Here is a 12,284-nt window from a genome sequence, read left to right as displayed (position 1 = left end):
TATTTATTTTTTTTTTTTTGAAATGGAGTCTCCCTCTGTCTCCCAGGCTGGAGTGCAGTGGTGTAATCTTGGCTCACTGCAACCTCCACCCCCCAGTTTCAAGCAATTCTCCTGCCTCAGCCTCCCGAGTAGCTGGGATTACAGGCATGCGCCATGAGGCCCGGCTAATTTTGTATATTTTGTAGAGATAGGGTTTCTCCATGTTGGTCAGGTTGGTCTCGAACTCCCAACCTCAGGTGATCCGCCCGCCTCAGCCTCCCAAAGTGCTGGGATTACAGGCATGAGCCACTGCGCCCAGCCTCTGAGATATATTTGGTTGCACCCCGACTGCGTTTTATAAAAATGTAAATCAGTTGCCAACATTTTAAAATAGGAAGACTTTGTCTTTAAAAAATTTAGATTTTGGGCTTCTCATGAAATATCACATGATACGGCAACCCTAGACCTCCATTCCTGCCAGGCTGCCATCACGGGAGCTGTGTGGCCACTGCCCTCTTACAGGAGGTCCCAGTTCTCTCAGTGTATGCAGCCCATCTGGTCTTGGTGGGCATTTCAGTTCTCAACTCTTGCTCCATGCTAACAAGACTGTAATCAGGAATAGAAAAATCAGGCCAGGCATGGTGGCTCATGCCCATTATCCCAGCACTTTGGGAGGCCGAGGCAGGAGGACTGCTTGAGGCCAGGAGTTCCACACCAGCCTTGGCAACATAGCCAGACCCCATTGTATAAAAAATTAAAAATCAGGCCAGGCATGGTGGCTCACGCCTGTAATCAGAGCACTTTGGGAGGCAGAGGTGGGTCGATCACCTGAGGTCAGGAGTTCGAGACCAGCCTGGCCAATATGGTGAAACCCCATCTCTACTAAAAATATAAGAATTAGCCAGGTGTGGTGGCGGGCATCTGTATTCCCAGCTACTCAGAAGGCTGAGGCAGGAGAATTGCTTGAACTTGGGAGGCAGAGGTTACAGTGAGCTGAGATCGTGCCATTGCACTCCAGCCTGGGCAACAGAGCAAGATTCCATCTCAAAAGAAAAAAAAAAAAAGACTTGAATGGCCATCTCACTAAAGGATATTTGAATGGCCAATAAATGTATGAAAATGTGCTTCACCTTCTTCGTTGTTCTTAGTCATCAGGAAAATGCAAAGTAAAACCACAACAGAATGCACAGCCACCAAAATGGCTAAAATTAAAAAGACTGACCATCAGCTTGGCATGGTGGCTCACGCCTGTAATCCCAGCACTTTGGGAGGCTGAGGCAGGCAGATCACCTGAGGTCAGGAGTTCGAGACCAGCCTGGCCAACATGGCGAAACCCCGTCTCTACTAAACATACAAAAATTAGCTGGGCGTGGTGGTGTGCGCCTGTAATCCCAGCTACTTGAGAGGCTGAGACAGGAGAATTGCTTGAACTCAGGAGGCGGAGGTTGCAGTGAGCAGAGATTGCGCCACTGCACTCCAGCCTGGGCGACAGAGTGGGACTCTGTCTCAAAACAAACAAACAAACAAACAAAAAAACTGACCATCGCAAGGGTGGGGTGCACAGCAACTGAATCTCTGGTACACTGCTAGTGGGAATATAAAACGATACAAACAGGCAGTCTCTACTAAAGTTAGATATGCACTCACTTGGCCGGGCGCATGGCTCACACATGTAATCCAAACACTTTGGGCAGCCAAGGCAGGAGGACTGCTTGAGCCTAGGAGTTGGAGACCAGCCTGAGCAACATAGCGGGACCTTGTCTCAATTAACAACAACAGATACATATATACGTAAAATAAAATATATACCCTTACTCTATGATTGGACAGCTTCACTCCTGCGTGGGTGTAAACCACCAGAAACAAGCGCATATGTCCACGAAATATGTGTACTAGAAACTTGAGAACATCACCATTTATTTTATGTATTTATTTATTTAAGACAGAGTCTCACTCTGTTACCCAGGCTAGAGTCCAGTGGCACTATCTTGGCTCACCGCAACCTCCACCTCCTGGGTTCAAGTGATTCTCCTGCCTCAGCGTCCTGAGTAGCTGGGATTACAGGCATGCACCACCACACCCAGGAAACTTTTTTGTATATTTAGTAGAAATGGGGTCTCACTGTATTGCCCAGGCTGGTCTTGAACTCCTGGACTCAAGTAATCCGCCTGCCTTGGCCTCCCAAAGTGCTGGGATTACAGGTGTGAGCCACCACACCTGGCCCAACACCACCATTTATAGTAGCCCCAAACTAGCAGCAACCCAAATGCTTATCAACAGGTTAATGCACAAACACACTGTGGTACATTCACACCATGCAACACTATACAGCAAGGAGAAGGACCAACCCACAAGCACAGGGAGACATGGATGAATCTCCCACAAGCATAATGTTGAGTGAATAATGCCAGACATAAAACAACACACAATGCATTATTCCATTTATAGAAAGTTAAAACAGACTGTGTGGTAGATAGAGCTCCCTCTCCCCTCTCCCCTCTCCCCTCCCCCCTCTCCCCTCTCCCCTCTTTCCACGGTCTCCCTCTGATGCCGAGCCGAAGCTGGACGGTACTGCTGCCATCTCAGCTCACTGCAACCTCCCTGCCCGATTCTCCTGCCTCAGCCTGCCGAGTGCTTGCGATTGCAGGCGCGCGCCACCACGCCTGACTGGTTTTCGTATTTTTTTGGTGGAGACGGGGTTTCGATGTGTCGGCTGGGCTGGTCTCCAGCTCCTAACCGTGAGTGATCCGCCAGCCTCGGCCTCCCGAGGTGCCGGGATTGCAGACGGAGTCTCGTTAACTCAGTGCTCAATGGCGCCCAGGCTGGAGTGCAGTGGCGTGATCTCGGCTCGCTACAACCACCTCCCAGCCGCCTGCCTTGGCCTCCCTAAGTGCCGAGATTGCAGCCTCTGCCTGGCAGCCACCCCGTCTGGGAAGTGAGGAGCGTCTCCGCCTGACCGCCCATCGTCTGGGATGTGAGGAGCCCCTCTGCCTGGCTGCCCAGTCTGGAAAGTGAGGAGCATCTCTGCCCGGCCGCCATCCCATCTAGGAAGTGAGGAGCGCCTCTTCCCGGCCGCCATCACATCTGGGAAGTGAGGAGCGTCTCTGCCCGGCCGCCCATCATCTGAGATGTGGGGAGCACCTCTGCCCTGCCGCCCCGTCCGGGATGTGAGGAGCGTCTCTGCCCGGCCGCCCTGTCTGAGAAGTGAGGAGACCCTCTGCCTGGCAACCGCCCCGTCTGAGAAGTGAGGAGCCCCTCCGCCCGGCAGCCACCCCGTCTGAGAAGTGAGGAGCGTCCTCCCTCCTCGTCCGGGAGGGAGGTGGGGGGGTCAGCCCCCCGCCCGGCCAGCCGCCCCGTCCGGGAGGTGAGGGGAACCTCTGCCCGGCCGCCCCTACCGGGAAGTGAGGAGCCCCTCTGCCCGGCCAGCCGCCTCGTCCGGGAGGGAGGTGGGGGGGTCAGCCCCCTGCCTGGCCAGCCGCCCCGTCCAGGAGGCGAGGGGTGCCTCTGCCCGGCCGCCCCTACTGGGAAGTGAGGAGCCCCTCTGCCCGGCCAGCCGCCCCGTCCGGGAGGGAGGTGGGGGGATCAGCCCCCCGCCCGGCCAGCCGCCCTGTCCAGGAGGTGGGGGGCGCCTCTGCCCGGCCGTCCCTACTGGGAAGTGAGGAGCCCCTCTGCCCGGCCAGCCGCTCTGTCTGGGAGGGAGGTGGGGGGGTCAGCCCCCCACCCGGCCAGCTGCCCCATCCGGGAGGGAGGTGGGGGGGTTAGCCCCCCGCCTGGCCAGCCGCCCCGTCCGGGAGGTGAGGGGCGCCTCTGCCCGGCCGCCCCTACTGGGAAGTGAGGAGCCCCTCTGCCCGGCCAGCCGCTCTGTCTGGGAGGGAGGTGGGGGGGTCAGCCCCCTGCCCGGCCAGCCGCCCCGTCCGGGAGGGAGGTGGGGGGGTCAGCCCCCCGCCCGGCCAGCCGCCCCATCCGGGAGGGAGGTGGGGGGGTCAGCCCCCCGCCCGGCCAGCCCCCCCGTCCGGGAGGGAGGTGGGGGGGTCAGCCCCCCGCCTGGCCAGCCGCCCCGTCCGGGAGGGAGGTGGGGGGATCAGCCCCCCGCCCGGCCAGCCGCCCTGTCCGGGAGGTGAGGGGTGCCTCTGCCCGGCCGCCCCTACCGGGAAGTGAGGAGCCCCTCTGCCCGGCCAGCCGCCCCGTCCGGGAGGGAGGTGGGGGGGTCAGCCCCCCGCCGGGCCAGCCGCCCCGTTGGGGAAGTGAGGGGCGCCTCTGCCCGGCTGCCCCTACTGGGAAGTGAGGAGCCCCTCTGCCCGGCCAGCCGCCCTGTCCGGGAGGGAGGTGGGGGGTCAGCCCCCCGCCCGGCCAGCCGCCCCGTCCGGGAGGTGAGGGGCGCTTCTGCCCGGCCGCCCCTACTGGGAAGTGAGGAGCTCCTCTGCCCGGCCACCACCCCATCTGGGAGGTGTACTCAACAGCTCATTGAGAACGGGCCATGAAGACAATGGTGGTTTTGTGGAATAGAAAGGGGGGAAAGGTGGGGAAAAGATTGAGAAATCGGATGGTTGCCGTGTCTGTGTAGAAAGAGGTAGACATGGGAGACTTTTCATTTTGTTCTGTACTAAGAAAAATTCTTCTGCCTTGGGATCCTGTTGATCTGTGACCTTACCCCCAACCCTGTGCTCTCTGAAACATGTGCTGTATCCACTCAGGGTTGAATGGATTAAGGGCGGTGCAAGATGTGCTTTGTTAAACAGATGCTTGAAGGCAAAAAAAAAAAAAAAAAAAAGAAAGTTAAAACAGCAGCAAAATGAAGCTGAGCTGTTAGAAGTTAAGAGAGTACACCCTTGGACTGTAGTGATAGGGAGGTGGCATGAGGATGCTTTTCTGGAGCTGTCATATGTCACATTCTGTTTGTTTGTTTTTTAGAGATGGTATCTCATTCTGTTGCCCAGGTTGGAGGGCAGTGGCACCTTCTTAGGTCACTGCAGCCTGGAACTCGGGCTCAAGCAATCTTCCCACCTCAGTCTTTTGAGTAGCTAGGACTACAGGCTCATGCCACCACACCCAGCTAATTTTTTTTTTTTTTTTTTTTTGAGACGGAGTCTCTCTCTGTTGCCCCGGCTGGAGTGCAGTGGCTTGATCTCCGCTCACTGCAAGCTCCGCCTCCCAGGTTCACACCATTCTCCTGCCTCAGCCTCACATGCAGCTGGGACTACAAGTGCCCACCACCACACCCAGCTAATTTTCTGTATTTTTAGTAAAGACAGGGTTTCACTGTGTTAGCCAGGATGGTCTCAATCTCCTGACCTCGTGATCCATCCACCTCTGCCTCCCAAAGTGCTAGGATTACAGGCGTGAGCCACCACGCCTGGCCCCGCCCAGCTAATTTTTAATTTTTATTTTTTTGTAGAGACGGGGTCTCTCTATGTTGCCCAGACTGGTCTTGAACTCCTGGCCTCAAGTGATCATCATGCCTCAGTTTCCCAATGCACTCGGATTACAGGCATGAGTCACCACACCCCGTTGTATATTCTGTTTTTTAATATGGGTGCTGGTTACAAGACAGTACTCATTTGTGGAAATATTGGCATGATTTATCTGCCATTCTGTGTCATGAACTACTTTAATAATAAAAAGTTAAATATATATATACATATATGCTTACTCATTAGCAATGCACATTTTGCAAAATTATTCTCATGCAAAGAAAAAGATTCACATTAAAAACTATCTGAATGGGGTCAGAAGCAGTGGCTTCCCAACACTTTGGGAGGTCGAGGTGGGAGAATTGCTTGGGCCCAGGAGTTCAAGACCAGCCTAGGCAACATAGCAAGACCCCATCTTTATTTAAAAAACAAAACAAAACAATGTCAGTGGTTGCCTACAGGGGAGAAGAAATTGATTTGAGATTTGGGAATAAAAGAGAATTGGAGAGAGGCGTCACACAGATCAATGACAGTAGTGAGCCACAAACTGTGGAGGGTGAGTAGGAGAACACACTGAACATGGGGTCCAAACAATTTTCCTTAATGTTGAAAAAATTGATAGAGACAGGGTCTCACTATGTTGCCCAGGTCGGTCTCAAACTCCTGGGCTCAAGTGATGCTCCCATCTCCGCCTCAGTGCTAGGATTACAGGAGACCTGGGAGGTCGAGGCTGCAGTGAGCCGTGATCGCACCACTGCACTCCAGCCTGGGTGACAGAGTGAGACTCTGCCTCAAAATAAAAGCGGGAGAAAAACCATGAGAGAGCTGGGCAAAGGGATGCAAAAGAAATGCAGCGTAGTGGTCTACGTCACATTTGCACTTTGAGTGGCAAGGTGGTTTCAGCAGGAGAGCAGCATCATGAAGTTACTATTAAGCTGAATATTACTGGTTTGGGGTCTGGAGTTCCTCTATAAATGTGTTTTACTTGTAGAGCTATATGTGAACCCTAAGCATGGGAGATTTAAGCAGAATTGTGCATTTGTGAGCATTTTTGAAAATTATACAGGCCGGGCGTGGCTCACGCCTGTAATCCCAGCACTTTGAGAGGCTGAGGCAGGTGGACCACTTGAAGTCAGGAGTTCAAGACCAGCCTGGCCAACATGGTGAAACCCCATCTCTACTAAAAATACAAAATATTAGCTGGGCGTGGTGACGGGCGCCTGTAATACCAACTACTCGGGAGGCAGAGGAAGGAGAACAGCTTGAACCCAGGAGGCAGAGGTTGTAGTGAGCCAAGATCGTGCCATTGCACTCCAGCCTGGGTGACAGAGCGAGACTCTGTCTCAAAAAAAAGAAAATAAAATAAAATTTCTTAAGGTGAGATCTCACTCTGTTGCCCAAGCTGGAAGGTTGGAATGCAGTGGTGCCATCATAGATCACTGCCTTCAATTCCTGGGCTCAAGCGATCCTCCTGCCTCAGCCTCCAGGGTAATATAGGCACATGCCACTGTGGCCAGTTAATTTTTAAAGTTTTGTGCATACAGGATCTTGCTTTGTTGCCCAAACTGGAGAGGATTTTTTTTTTTTAATCTTAAAGGGGATTTCTACATTTCCCTGGGCAAGATGCTCTCAGAAGCATGGTTCTAAGATTTGGAGAGTCCTTAATTCTCATCTTACCATATCCCACCTCTGCTTAAAATCTTCCCACCTCTGCTTAAAATCTTTCCATAGCTCCCTGGTACCCCGCAAGGCCCTTTAAGAGCTGGCTTCTGCCAGGCTCAGTGGCTTATGCTTGTAATCCCAGCACTTTGGGAAGCTGAGGCGGGTGGGTCACCTGATGTCAGGAGTTCGAGACCAGCCTGGCCAACATGGTGAAACCCCCATCTCTACTAAAAATACAAAAATTAGCCAGGCAAGGTGACAGGCGCCTGTAATCCCAGCTACTCAGGAGGCTGAGGCAGGAGAATCGCTTGAACCCAGGAGGCGGAGGTTGCAGTGAGCCGAGACTGCGGCATTGCACTCCAGCCTGGGCAACAAGAGCGAAACTCCGTCTCAAAAAAAGGTGGTGCGGGCCTGTAGTCCCAGCTACTCGGGAGGCCGAGGCGGGAGAATCTCATGAACCTGGGAGGTGGAGGTTGCAGTGAGCTGACATTGCGTCACTGCACTCCAGCCTGGGCAACAGAGTGAGACTCCATCTCAAATAAATAAATAAATAAATAAATAAATAAATAAATAAATAAAGTTCCAAAAATCTTAGTATCAGAGATCCATCTTGTGATTATAAACTGCTGAGTTACTAAAGTTCTAAGATTTGGAGGGAACTGATTCTGACCTTTGGGTTTTAAGAATTCATGATTATGATCATCTATATTTTACGATTCTAGCACTCCGTGTTTCTAAGATGTTAAGGTCCCAAGGGTCAAAGGTGCTAGGGTGTCATGTTTTAAAGGCTTATGATTATGAAGTTCCATATCTCTGAGGCTCCTCAGGGTCTTTGCCAGTTTTAATGCTGATGATTAAACACTTCTAAGGTTCCAAACCTCTATGAATACTAAGTACTAAGGTTCAAGGGTCTACAGTTCTAAAGGTCTAAGGTCTTTCTCTAACTATAAAGTTCTCTGGTCTTTGCTAATATTGTTCTGATACATCAAAGTAGGGTGACTACTAGGCACTCTGGCTCACCCCTGTAATCAAAGCACTTTCGGAGGCCGAGGTGGGAGGGTTATTTGAGCCCAGGAGTTCCAGACCAGCCTGGGCAACATAGCAAGACCCCATCTTACAAAAAAAATTTTTTTTTTTTGTTTTGAGACAGAGTTTCGCTCTTGTCACTTAGGCTGGATTGAAATGGTGTGATCTCAGCTCACTGAAACCCCCATCTCCCGGGTTCAAGTGATTCTCCTGCCTCAGCCTCCCGGGTAGCTGAGATTACAGGTGCCCACCACCACACCCATCTAATTTTTGTATTTTTAGTAGTGTCACCATATTGGTCAGGCTGGTCTCAAACTCCTGATCTCAAGTGATCCATCCGCCTCAGCCTCCCAAAGTGCTGGGATTACAGGCATGAGCCACCATGCTTGGCCAAAAAAAAAATTATTTTTAATTAGCCAGGCATGGTGGCGCATGCCTGTAGTTCCAGCTATTCAGGAGGCTGAGGTGGGAGGATCACTTGAGCCCAGGAGTTCAAGGCTGCAGTGAGCCATGATCACACCACTGCACTCCAGCCTGGGTGAAAGAGTGAGACCCTGACTCAAAAAAAAAAAAAAATGGTAGGGTGACCCACTGTACTGGTTGGCCCAAGGCTGACAGTTTCGGTGGTAAAAGCAGGAAGGTTTTGGTCACTCTATGTCAAATTTCTCAAGATCCACATTTCTAATTGGAAACTCCAAAGGTTTAGTATTATCAAGTCCCAAAGGTTCCTGTGTATTACAGTTTCAGTTTCTAAGGGCCTATGATCCTAGGGAACAATGACTAAAATTTCTTAGGACTGTGATGATAATGTTTCACATTTCCACAGCTCTTTTTTTTTTTTTTTTTTTTTTGAGATAGGTTCTTGCTTTATTGCTGGGGCTGGAGTGCAGTGGCGCGATCTTGACTCACTGCAATCTCCACCTCACAGTCTCAGGCCATCCTCCCACCTCAGCCTCCCAAATAGCTGGAACTACAGATGCATGCCACCACGCCTGGCTAATTTTTTTTTTTTTTTTTTTTTTTTAGTAGAGACAGGGTTTCACTATGTTGGCGAACATGGTCTCGAACTCCTGCACTCAAGAGATCTGTCCACCTTTGCCTCCCAAAGTGCTGGGATTACAGGCGTGAGCCACCGCGCCAGGCCAGAGGTCTTCATTTCAAGAGGTCTAAGAATCTCTTAGACATTTCAAGTTCCAAGGATCTGATGGCTCTGCATTTCGGGAATCTAAGGGAATATGCTTACAGAGTCCCACCATTCTGGGACTGTACATTTCTAAGGCTCTAAGGCTGTGCTGACCTATACAGCAGTCACAAGCCACATGTGGCTATTTAAATTTAATTAAAACAGGCCGGGTGCCGTGGCTCATGCCTGTAATCTCAGCACTTTGGGAAGCCGAGACATGTGGATCACCTGAGGTTGGGAGTTCGAGACCAGCCTGACCAACATGGAGAAACCCCGTCTCTAGTAAAAATACAAAATTAGCTGGGCGTGGTGGCACATGCCTGTAATCCCAGCTACTAAGGAGGCTGAGGCAGGATAATCGCTTGAACCTGGGAGGTGGAGGTTGTGGTGAGCCGAGATCGCGCCACTGCACTCCAGCTTGGGCAACAAGAGCGAAACTCCGTCTCAAAAAAAAAAAAAAAAAAAAAAAACTGGGCCGGGTGCAGTGGCTCATGCCTGTAATCCCAGCACTTTGGGAAGCCAAAGCAAGTGGATCACTTAAGGTCAGAAGTTCAAAACCAGCCTGGCAAACACAGTGAAACCCTGTGTCTACTAAAAATACAAAAAGAATTAGCCGGGTGTGGTGGCGGGCACCTGTAGTCCCAGCTAGTCAGGGGGCTGAGGTAGGAGGATGGCTTGAGCCGGTGAGGTGGAGATTGCAGTGACCCAAGATCTCGCCACTGCACCCCACCCGGGGCAACAGAATAAGACTCTGTCTCAAAAAATATATATATAAATAAACTTAATTAAAACTAAATAAAATTTAAAACTCGAAGGCTGTCACATAGCACTGTCCACATTTCTAGCATTCAAAAGTCACATAGACTAGTGATTATTATATTGTACATTATGGATATAGACTATTTCCACCATCATGGAAAGTTCTACTGGACAGTGCTGGTCTCTTTTCCCACCCTCCCAGCCACCAAGGTTCTCGGGCACCCTTCCCCCTTCCCCCTCCTCCTCATCCCACCCCAGCCCTCCTCCAGGTACCTGCCAAGGCCTTGATCCGGGAGCACTCAAAGAGCGAGGCCGCTGCGGTGGACGCAGCCGGCTGCTCCCGCTCCCAGCCCCGATCCGGACTCTCCCAGCGGGCAGCAGGGTTGTTGTTGTTAGGAGCAGGCAGGCCCTCCATGTTGTCCACTTCCCCTGGTACCTGCGCCATCAGGGAAGGTGAGGCCTGGACATAGGGAGAGGTAGGTTAGGTCTAGGATCAAGTCTCATTTCTAACAGTGACTGGCTTTGAGTCCTGTCCCCTCTCTTGTCCTCAATTTCTCTGTCTTTAAAGTGGACACAATAACAATGATAAGGCCTAGGCACAGTGGCTCATGCCTGTAATCCCAGCACTTTGGGAGGCAGAGGCAGGAGAATCGCTTGAGCCCAGGGGTTGGAGACCAGCCTGGGCAACATAGCAAGATTTCATCTCTATAAAAATAAAAATAAGCTGGGCGCAGTGGCTCAGGCCTATAATCCCAACACTTTGAGAGGCTGAGGAGGGCGGATTGCTTGAGCCCAGGAGTTCGAGATAAGCCTGGGCAACATGGTGAAACCCTGTCTCATAAAAAAAATACAAAAATTGGCCGGGCACGGTGCCTCACACCTGTAATCCCAGCACTTTGGGAGGCAGAGGCGGGCAGATCACCTGAGGTTGGGAGTTCGAGATCAGCCTGACCAACATGGAGAACGCTGTCTCTAATAAAAATACAAAATTCTCCAGGCGAGGTGGAGTATGCCTGTAATCCCAGCTACTCGGGAGGCTGAGGCAGGAGAATCGCTTGAACCCGGGAGGCGGAGGTTGTGGTGAGCCAAGATCATGCCATTGCACTCCAGCCTGGGCAACAAAAGCGAAACTCTGTCTCAAAAAAAAAAAAAAAAAAAAAAAATAGCCGGATGTGGTGGCAACGTGCCTGTAATCCCAGCTACTCAGGAGGCTGAGGTGTGAGGATGGCTTGAGCCTGTGAAATGGAGGTTGCAGTGAGCCAAGATAGTGCCACTGCACTCCAGCCTGGGCAGCAGAGCCAGAAACTGTCTTTAAAAAAAATTTAAAAATTAGCCAAATGTGGTGGTTGCCACCCGCAGTCCCAGCTATTTAGGAGGCTGAGGCAGGAGGATGGCTTGAGCCCAAGAAGCCAAGGCTACAGTGATCTATAATAGTGACACTGCACTCCAAACTGGGCAATATGGCGAGACCCTATTTCCAAATAATAATAATAATAATGTTCACCCTCACCACTTCACAGGATGTGATAAAACACATGGCTTAGCCCCTGGCACATATTAAGGGCTCAGCAAATTGTCACTGTTATAATTAGAACAATAGAGTTCTGTAATGCAGTAATAACAATAATGAACATATTGAACACTTTCACTGCGGTCAGTACTTCATGTACCTTCTCTTATTATTTCCACAAATTTAATTCCCTAACAGTTGGCTATTATTACACCTATTTTACAGAGGAGGAAACTGAGGCACAGAGGAGTTGATCTATTTTTCCAAGGTTACACAGCCAGTTAGTATCTAGGATTCAAACATAGATGATAGGGCCAGGCGTGGTGGCTCATGCATGTAATCCCAGCACTTTTTGGGGCTGAGATGGGTAGATCACCTGAGGTCAGGAGTTCAAGACCAGCCTGGCCAACATGGTGAAACCCTGTCTCTAAAAATACAAAAATTAGCTGGGCGTGGTGTCACACACTTGTAATCCCAGGTATTCAGGAGGCTGAGGCAGGAGAATGACTTGAACCTGGGAGGTGGAGGCTGCAGTGAGCCGAGATCATGCCAATGCACTCCAGCCTGGGAGACAGAGCAAGACTCCGTCTCAAAAAAAAAAGGTGATAGAATGTTTGCATTAATGGGGCTGGGCACAGTGGGTCCTGCCTGTAATCCCAGCACTTTGGGAGGCCGAGGCAGACGGATCACGAGGTGAGGAGTTCGAGACCAGCCTGGCCAACATGGTGAAACCCGGTCTCTACTGAAAATACAA

General features: G+C 51.2%; 1 protein-coding gene across 5 annotated transcripts in view; it reads right to left on the bottom strand.

Annotated features, from left to right (window-relative positions):
* The window catches only part of SPTBN4 (spectrin beta, non-erythrocytic 4), a 108,493-nt gene that overhangs the window by 92,397 nt on the left and 3,812 nt on the right, over nt 1-12,284 (bottom strand). For all 5 annotated transcript variants that reach the window (XR_010153874.1, XM_016935994.4, XM_054673188.2 and 2 more), the window contains exon 2: nt 10,294-10,480. Coding sequence is in view for 4 of the 5 variants with exons in the window: in XM_016935994.4 (XP_016791483.2) it covers nt 10,294-10,465 (172 nt within the window). In the remaining variant the exon portion in view is untranslated. The remainder of the gene's footprint in view (nt 1-10,293; nt 10,481-12,284) is intronic.

The sequence above is a fragment of the Pan troglodytes genome, chromosome 20 (assembly GCF_028858775.2).
Source record: "Pan troglodytes isolate AG18354 chromosome 20, NHGRI_mPanTro3-v2.0_pri, whole genome shotgun sequence".
In the NCBI taxonomy this organism is placed as follows: Eukaryota; Metazoa; Chordata; class Mammalia; order Primates; family Hominidae; genus Pan; species Pan troglodytes.
The sequence above is the reverse complement of the archived record's forward strand: the minus strand, read 5'-3'. Positions and strand labels throughout refer to the sequence as shown.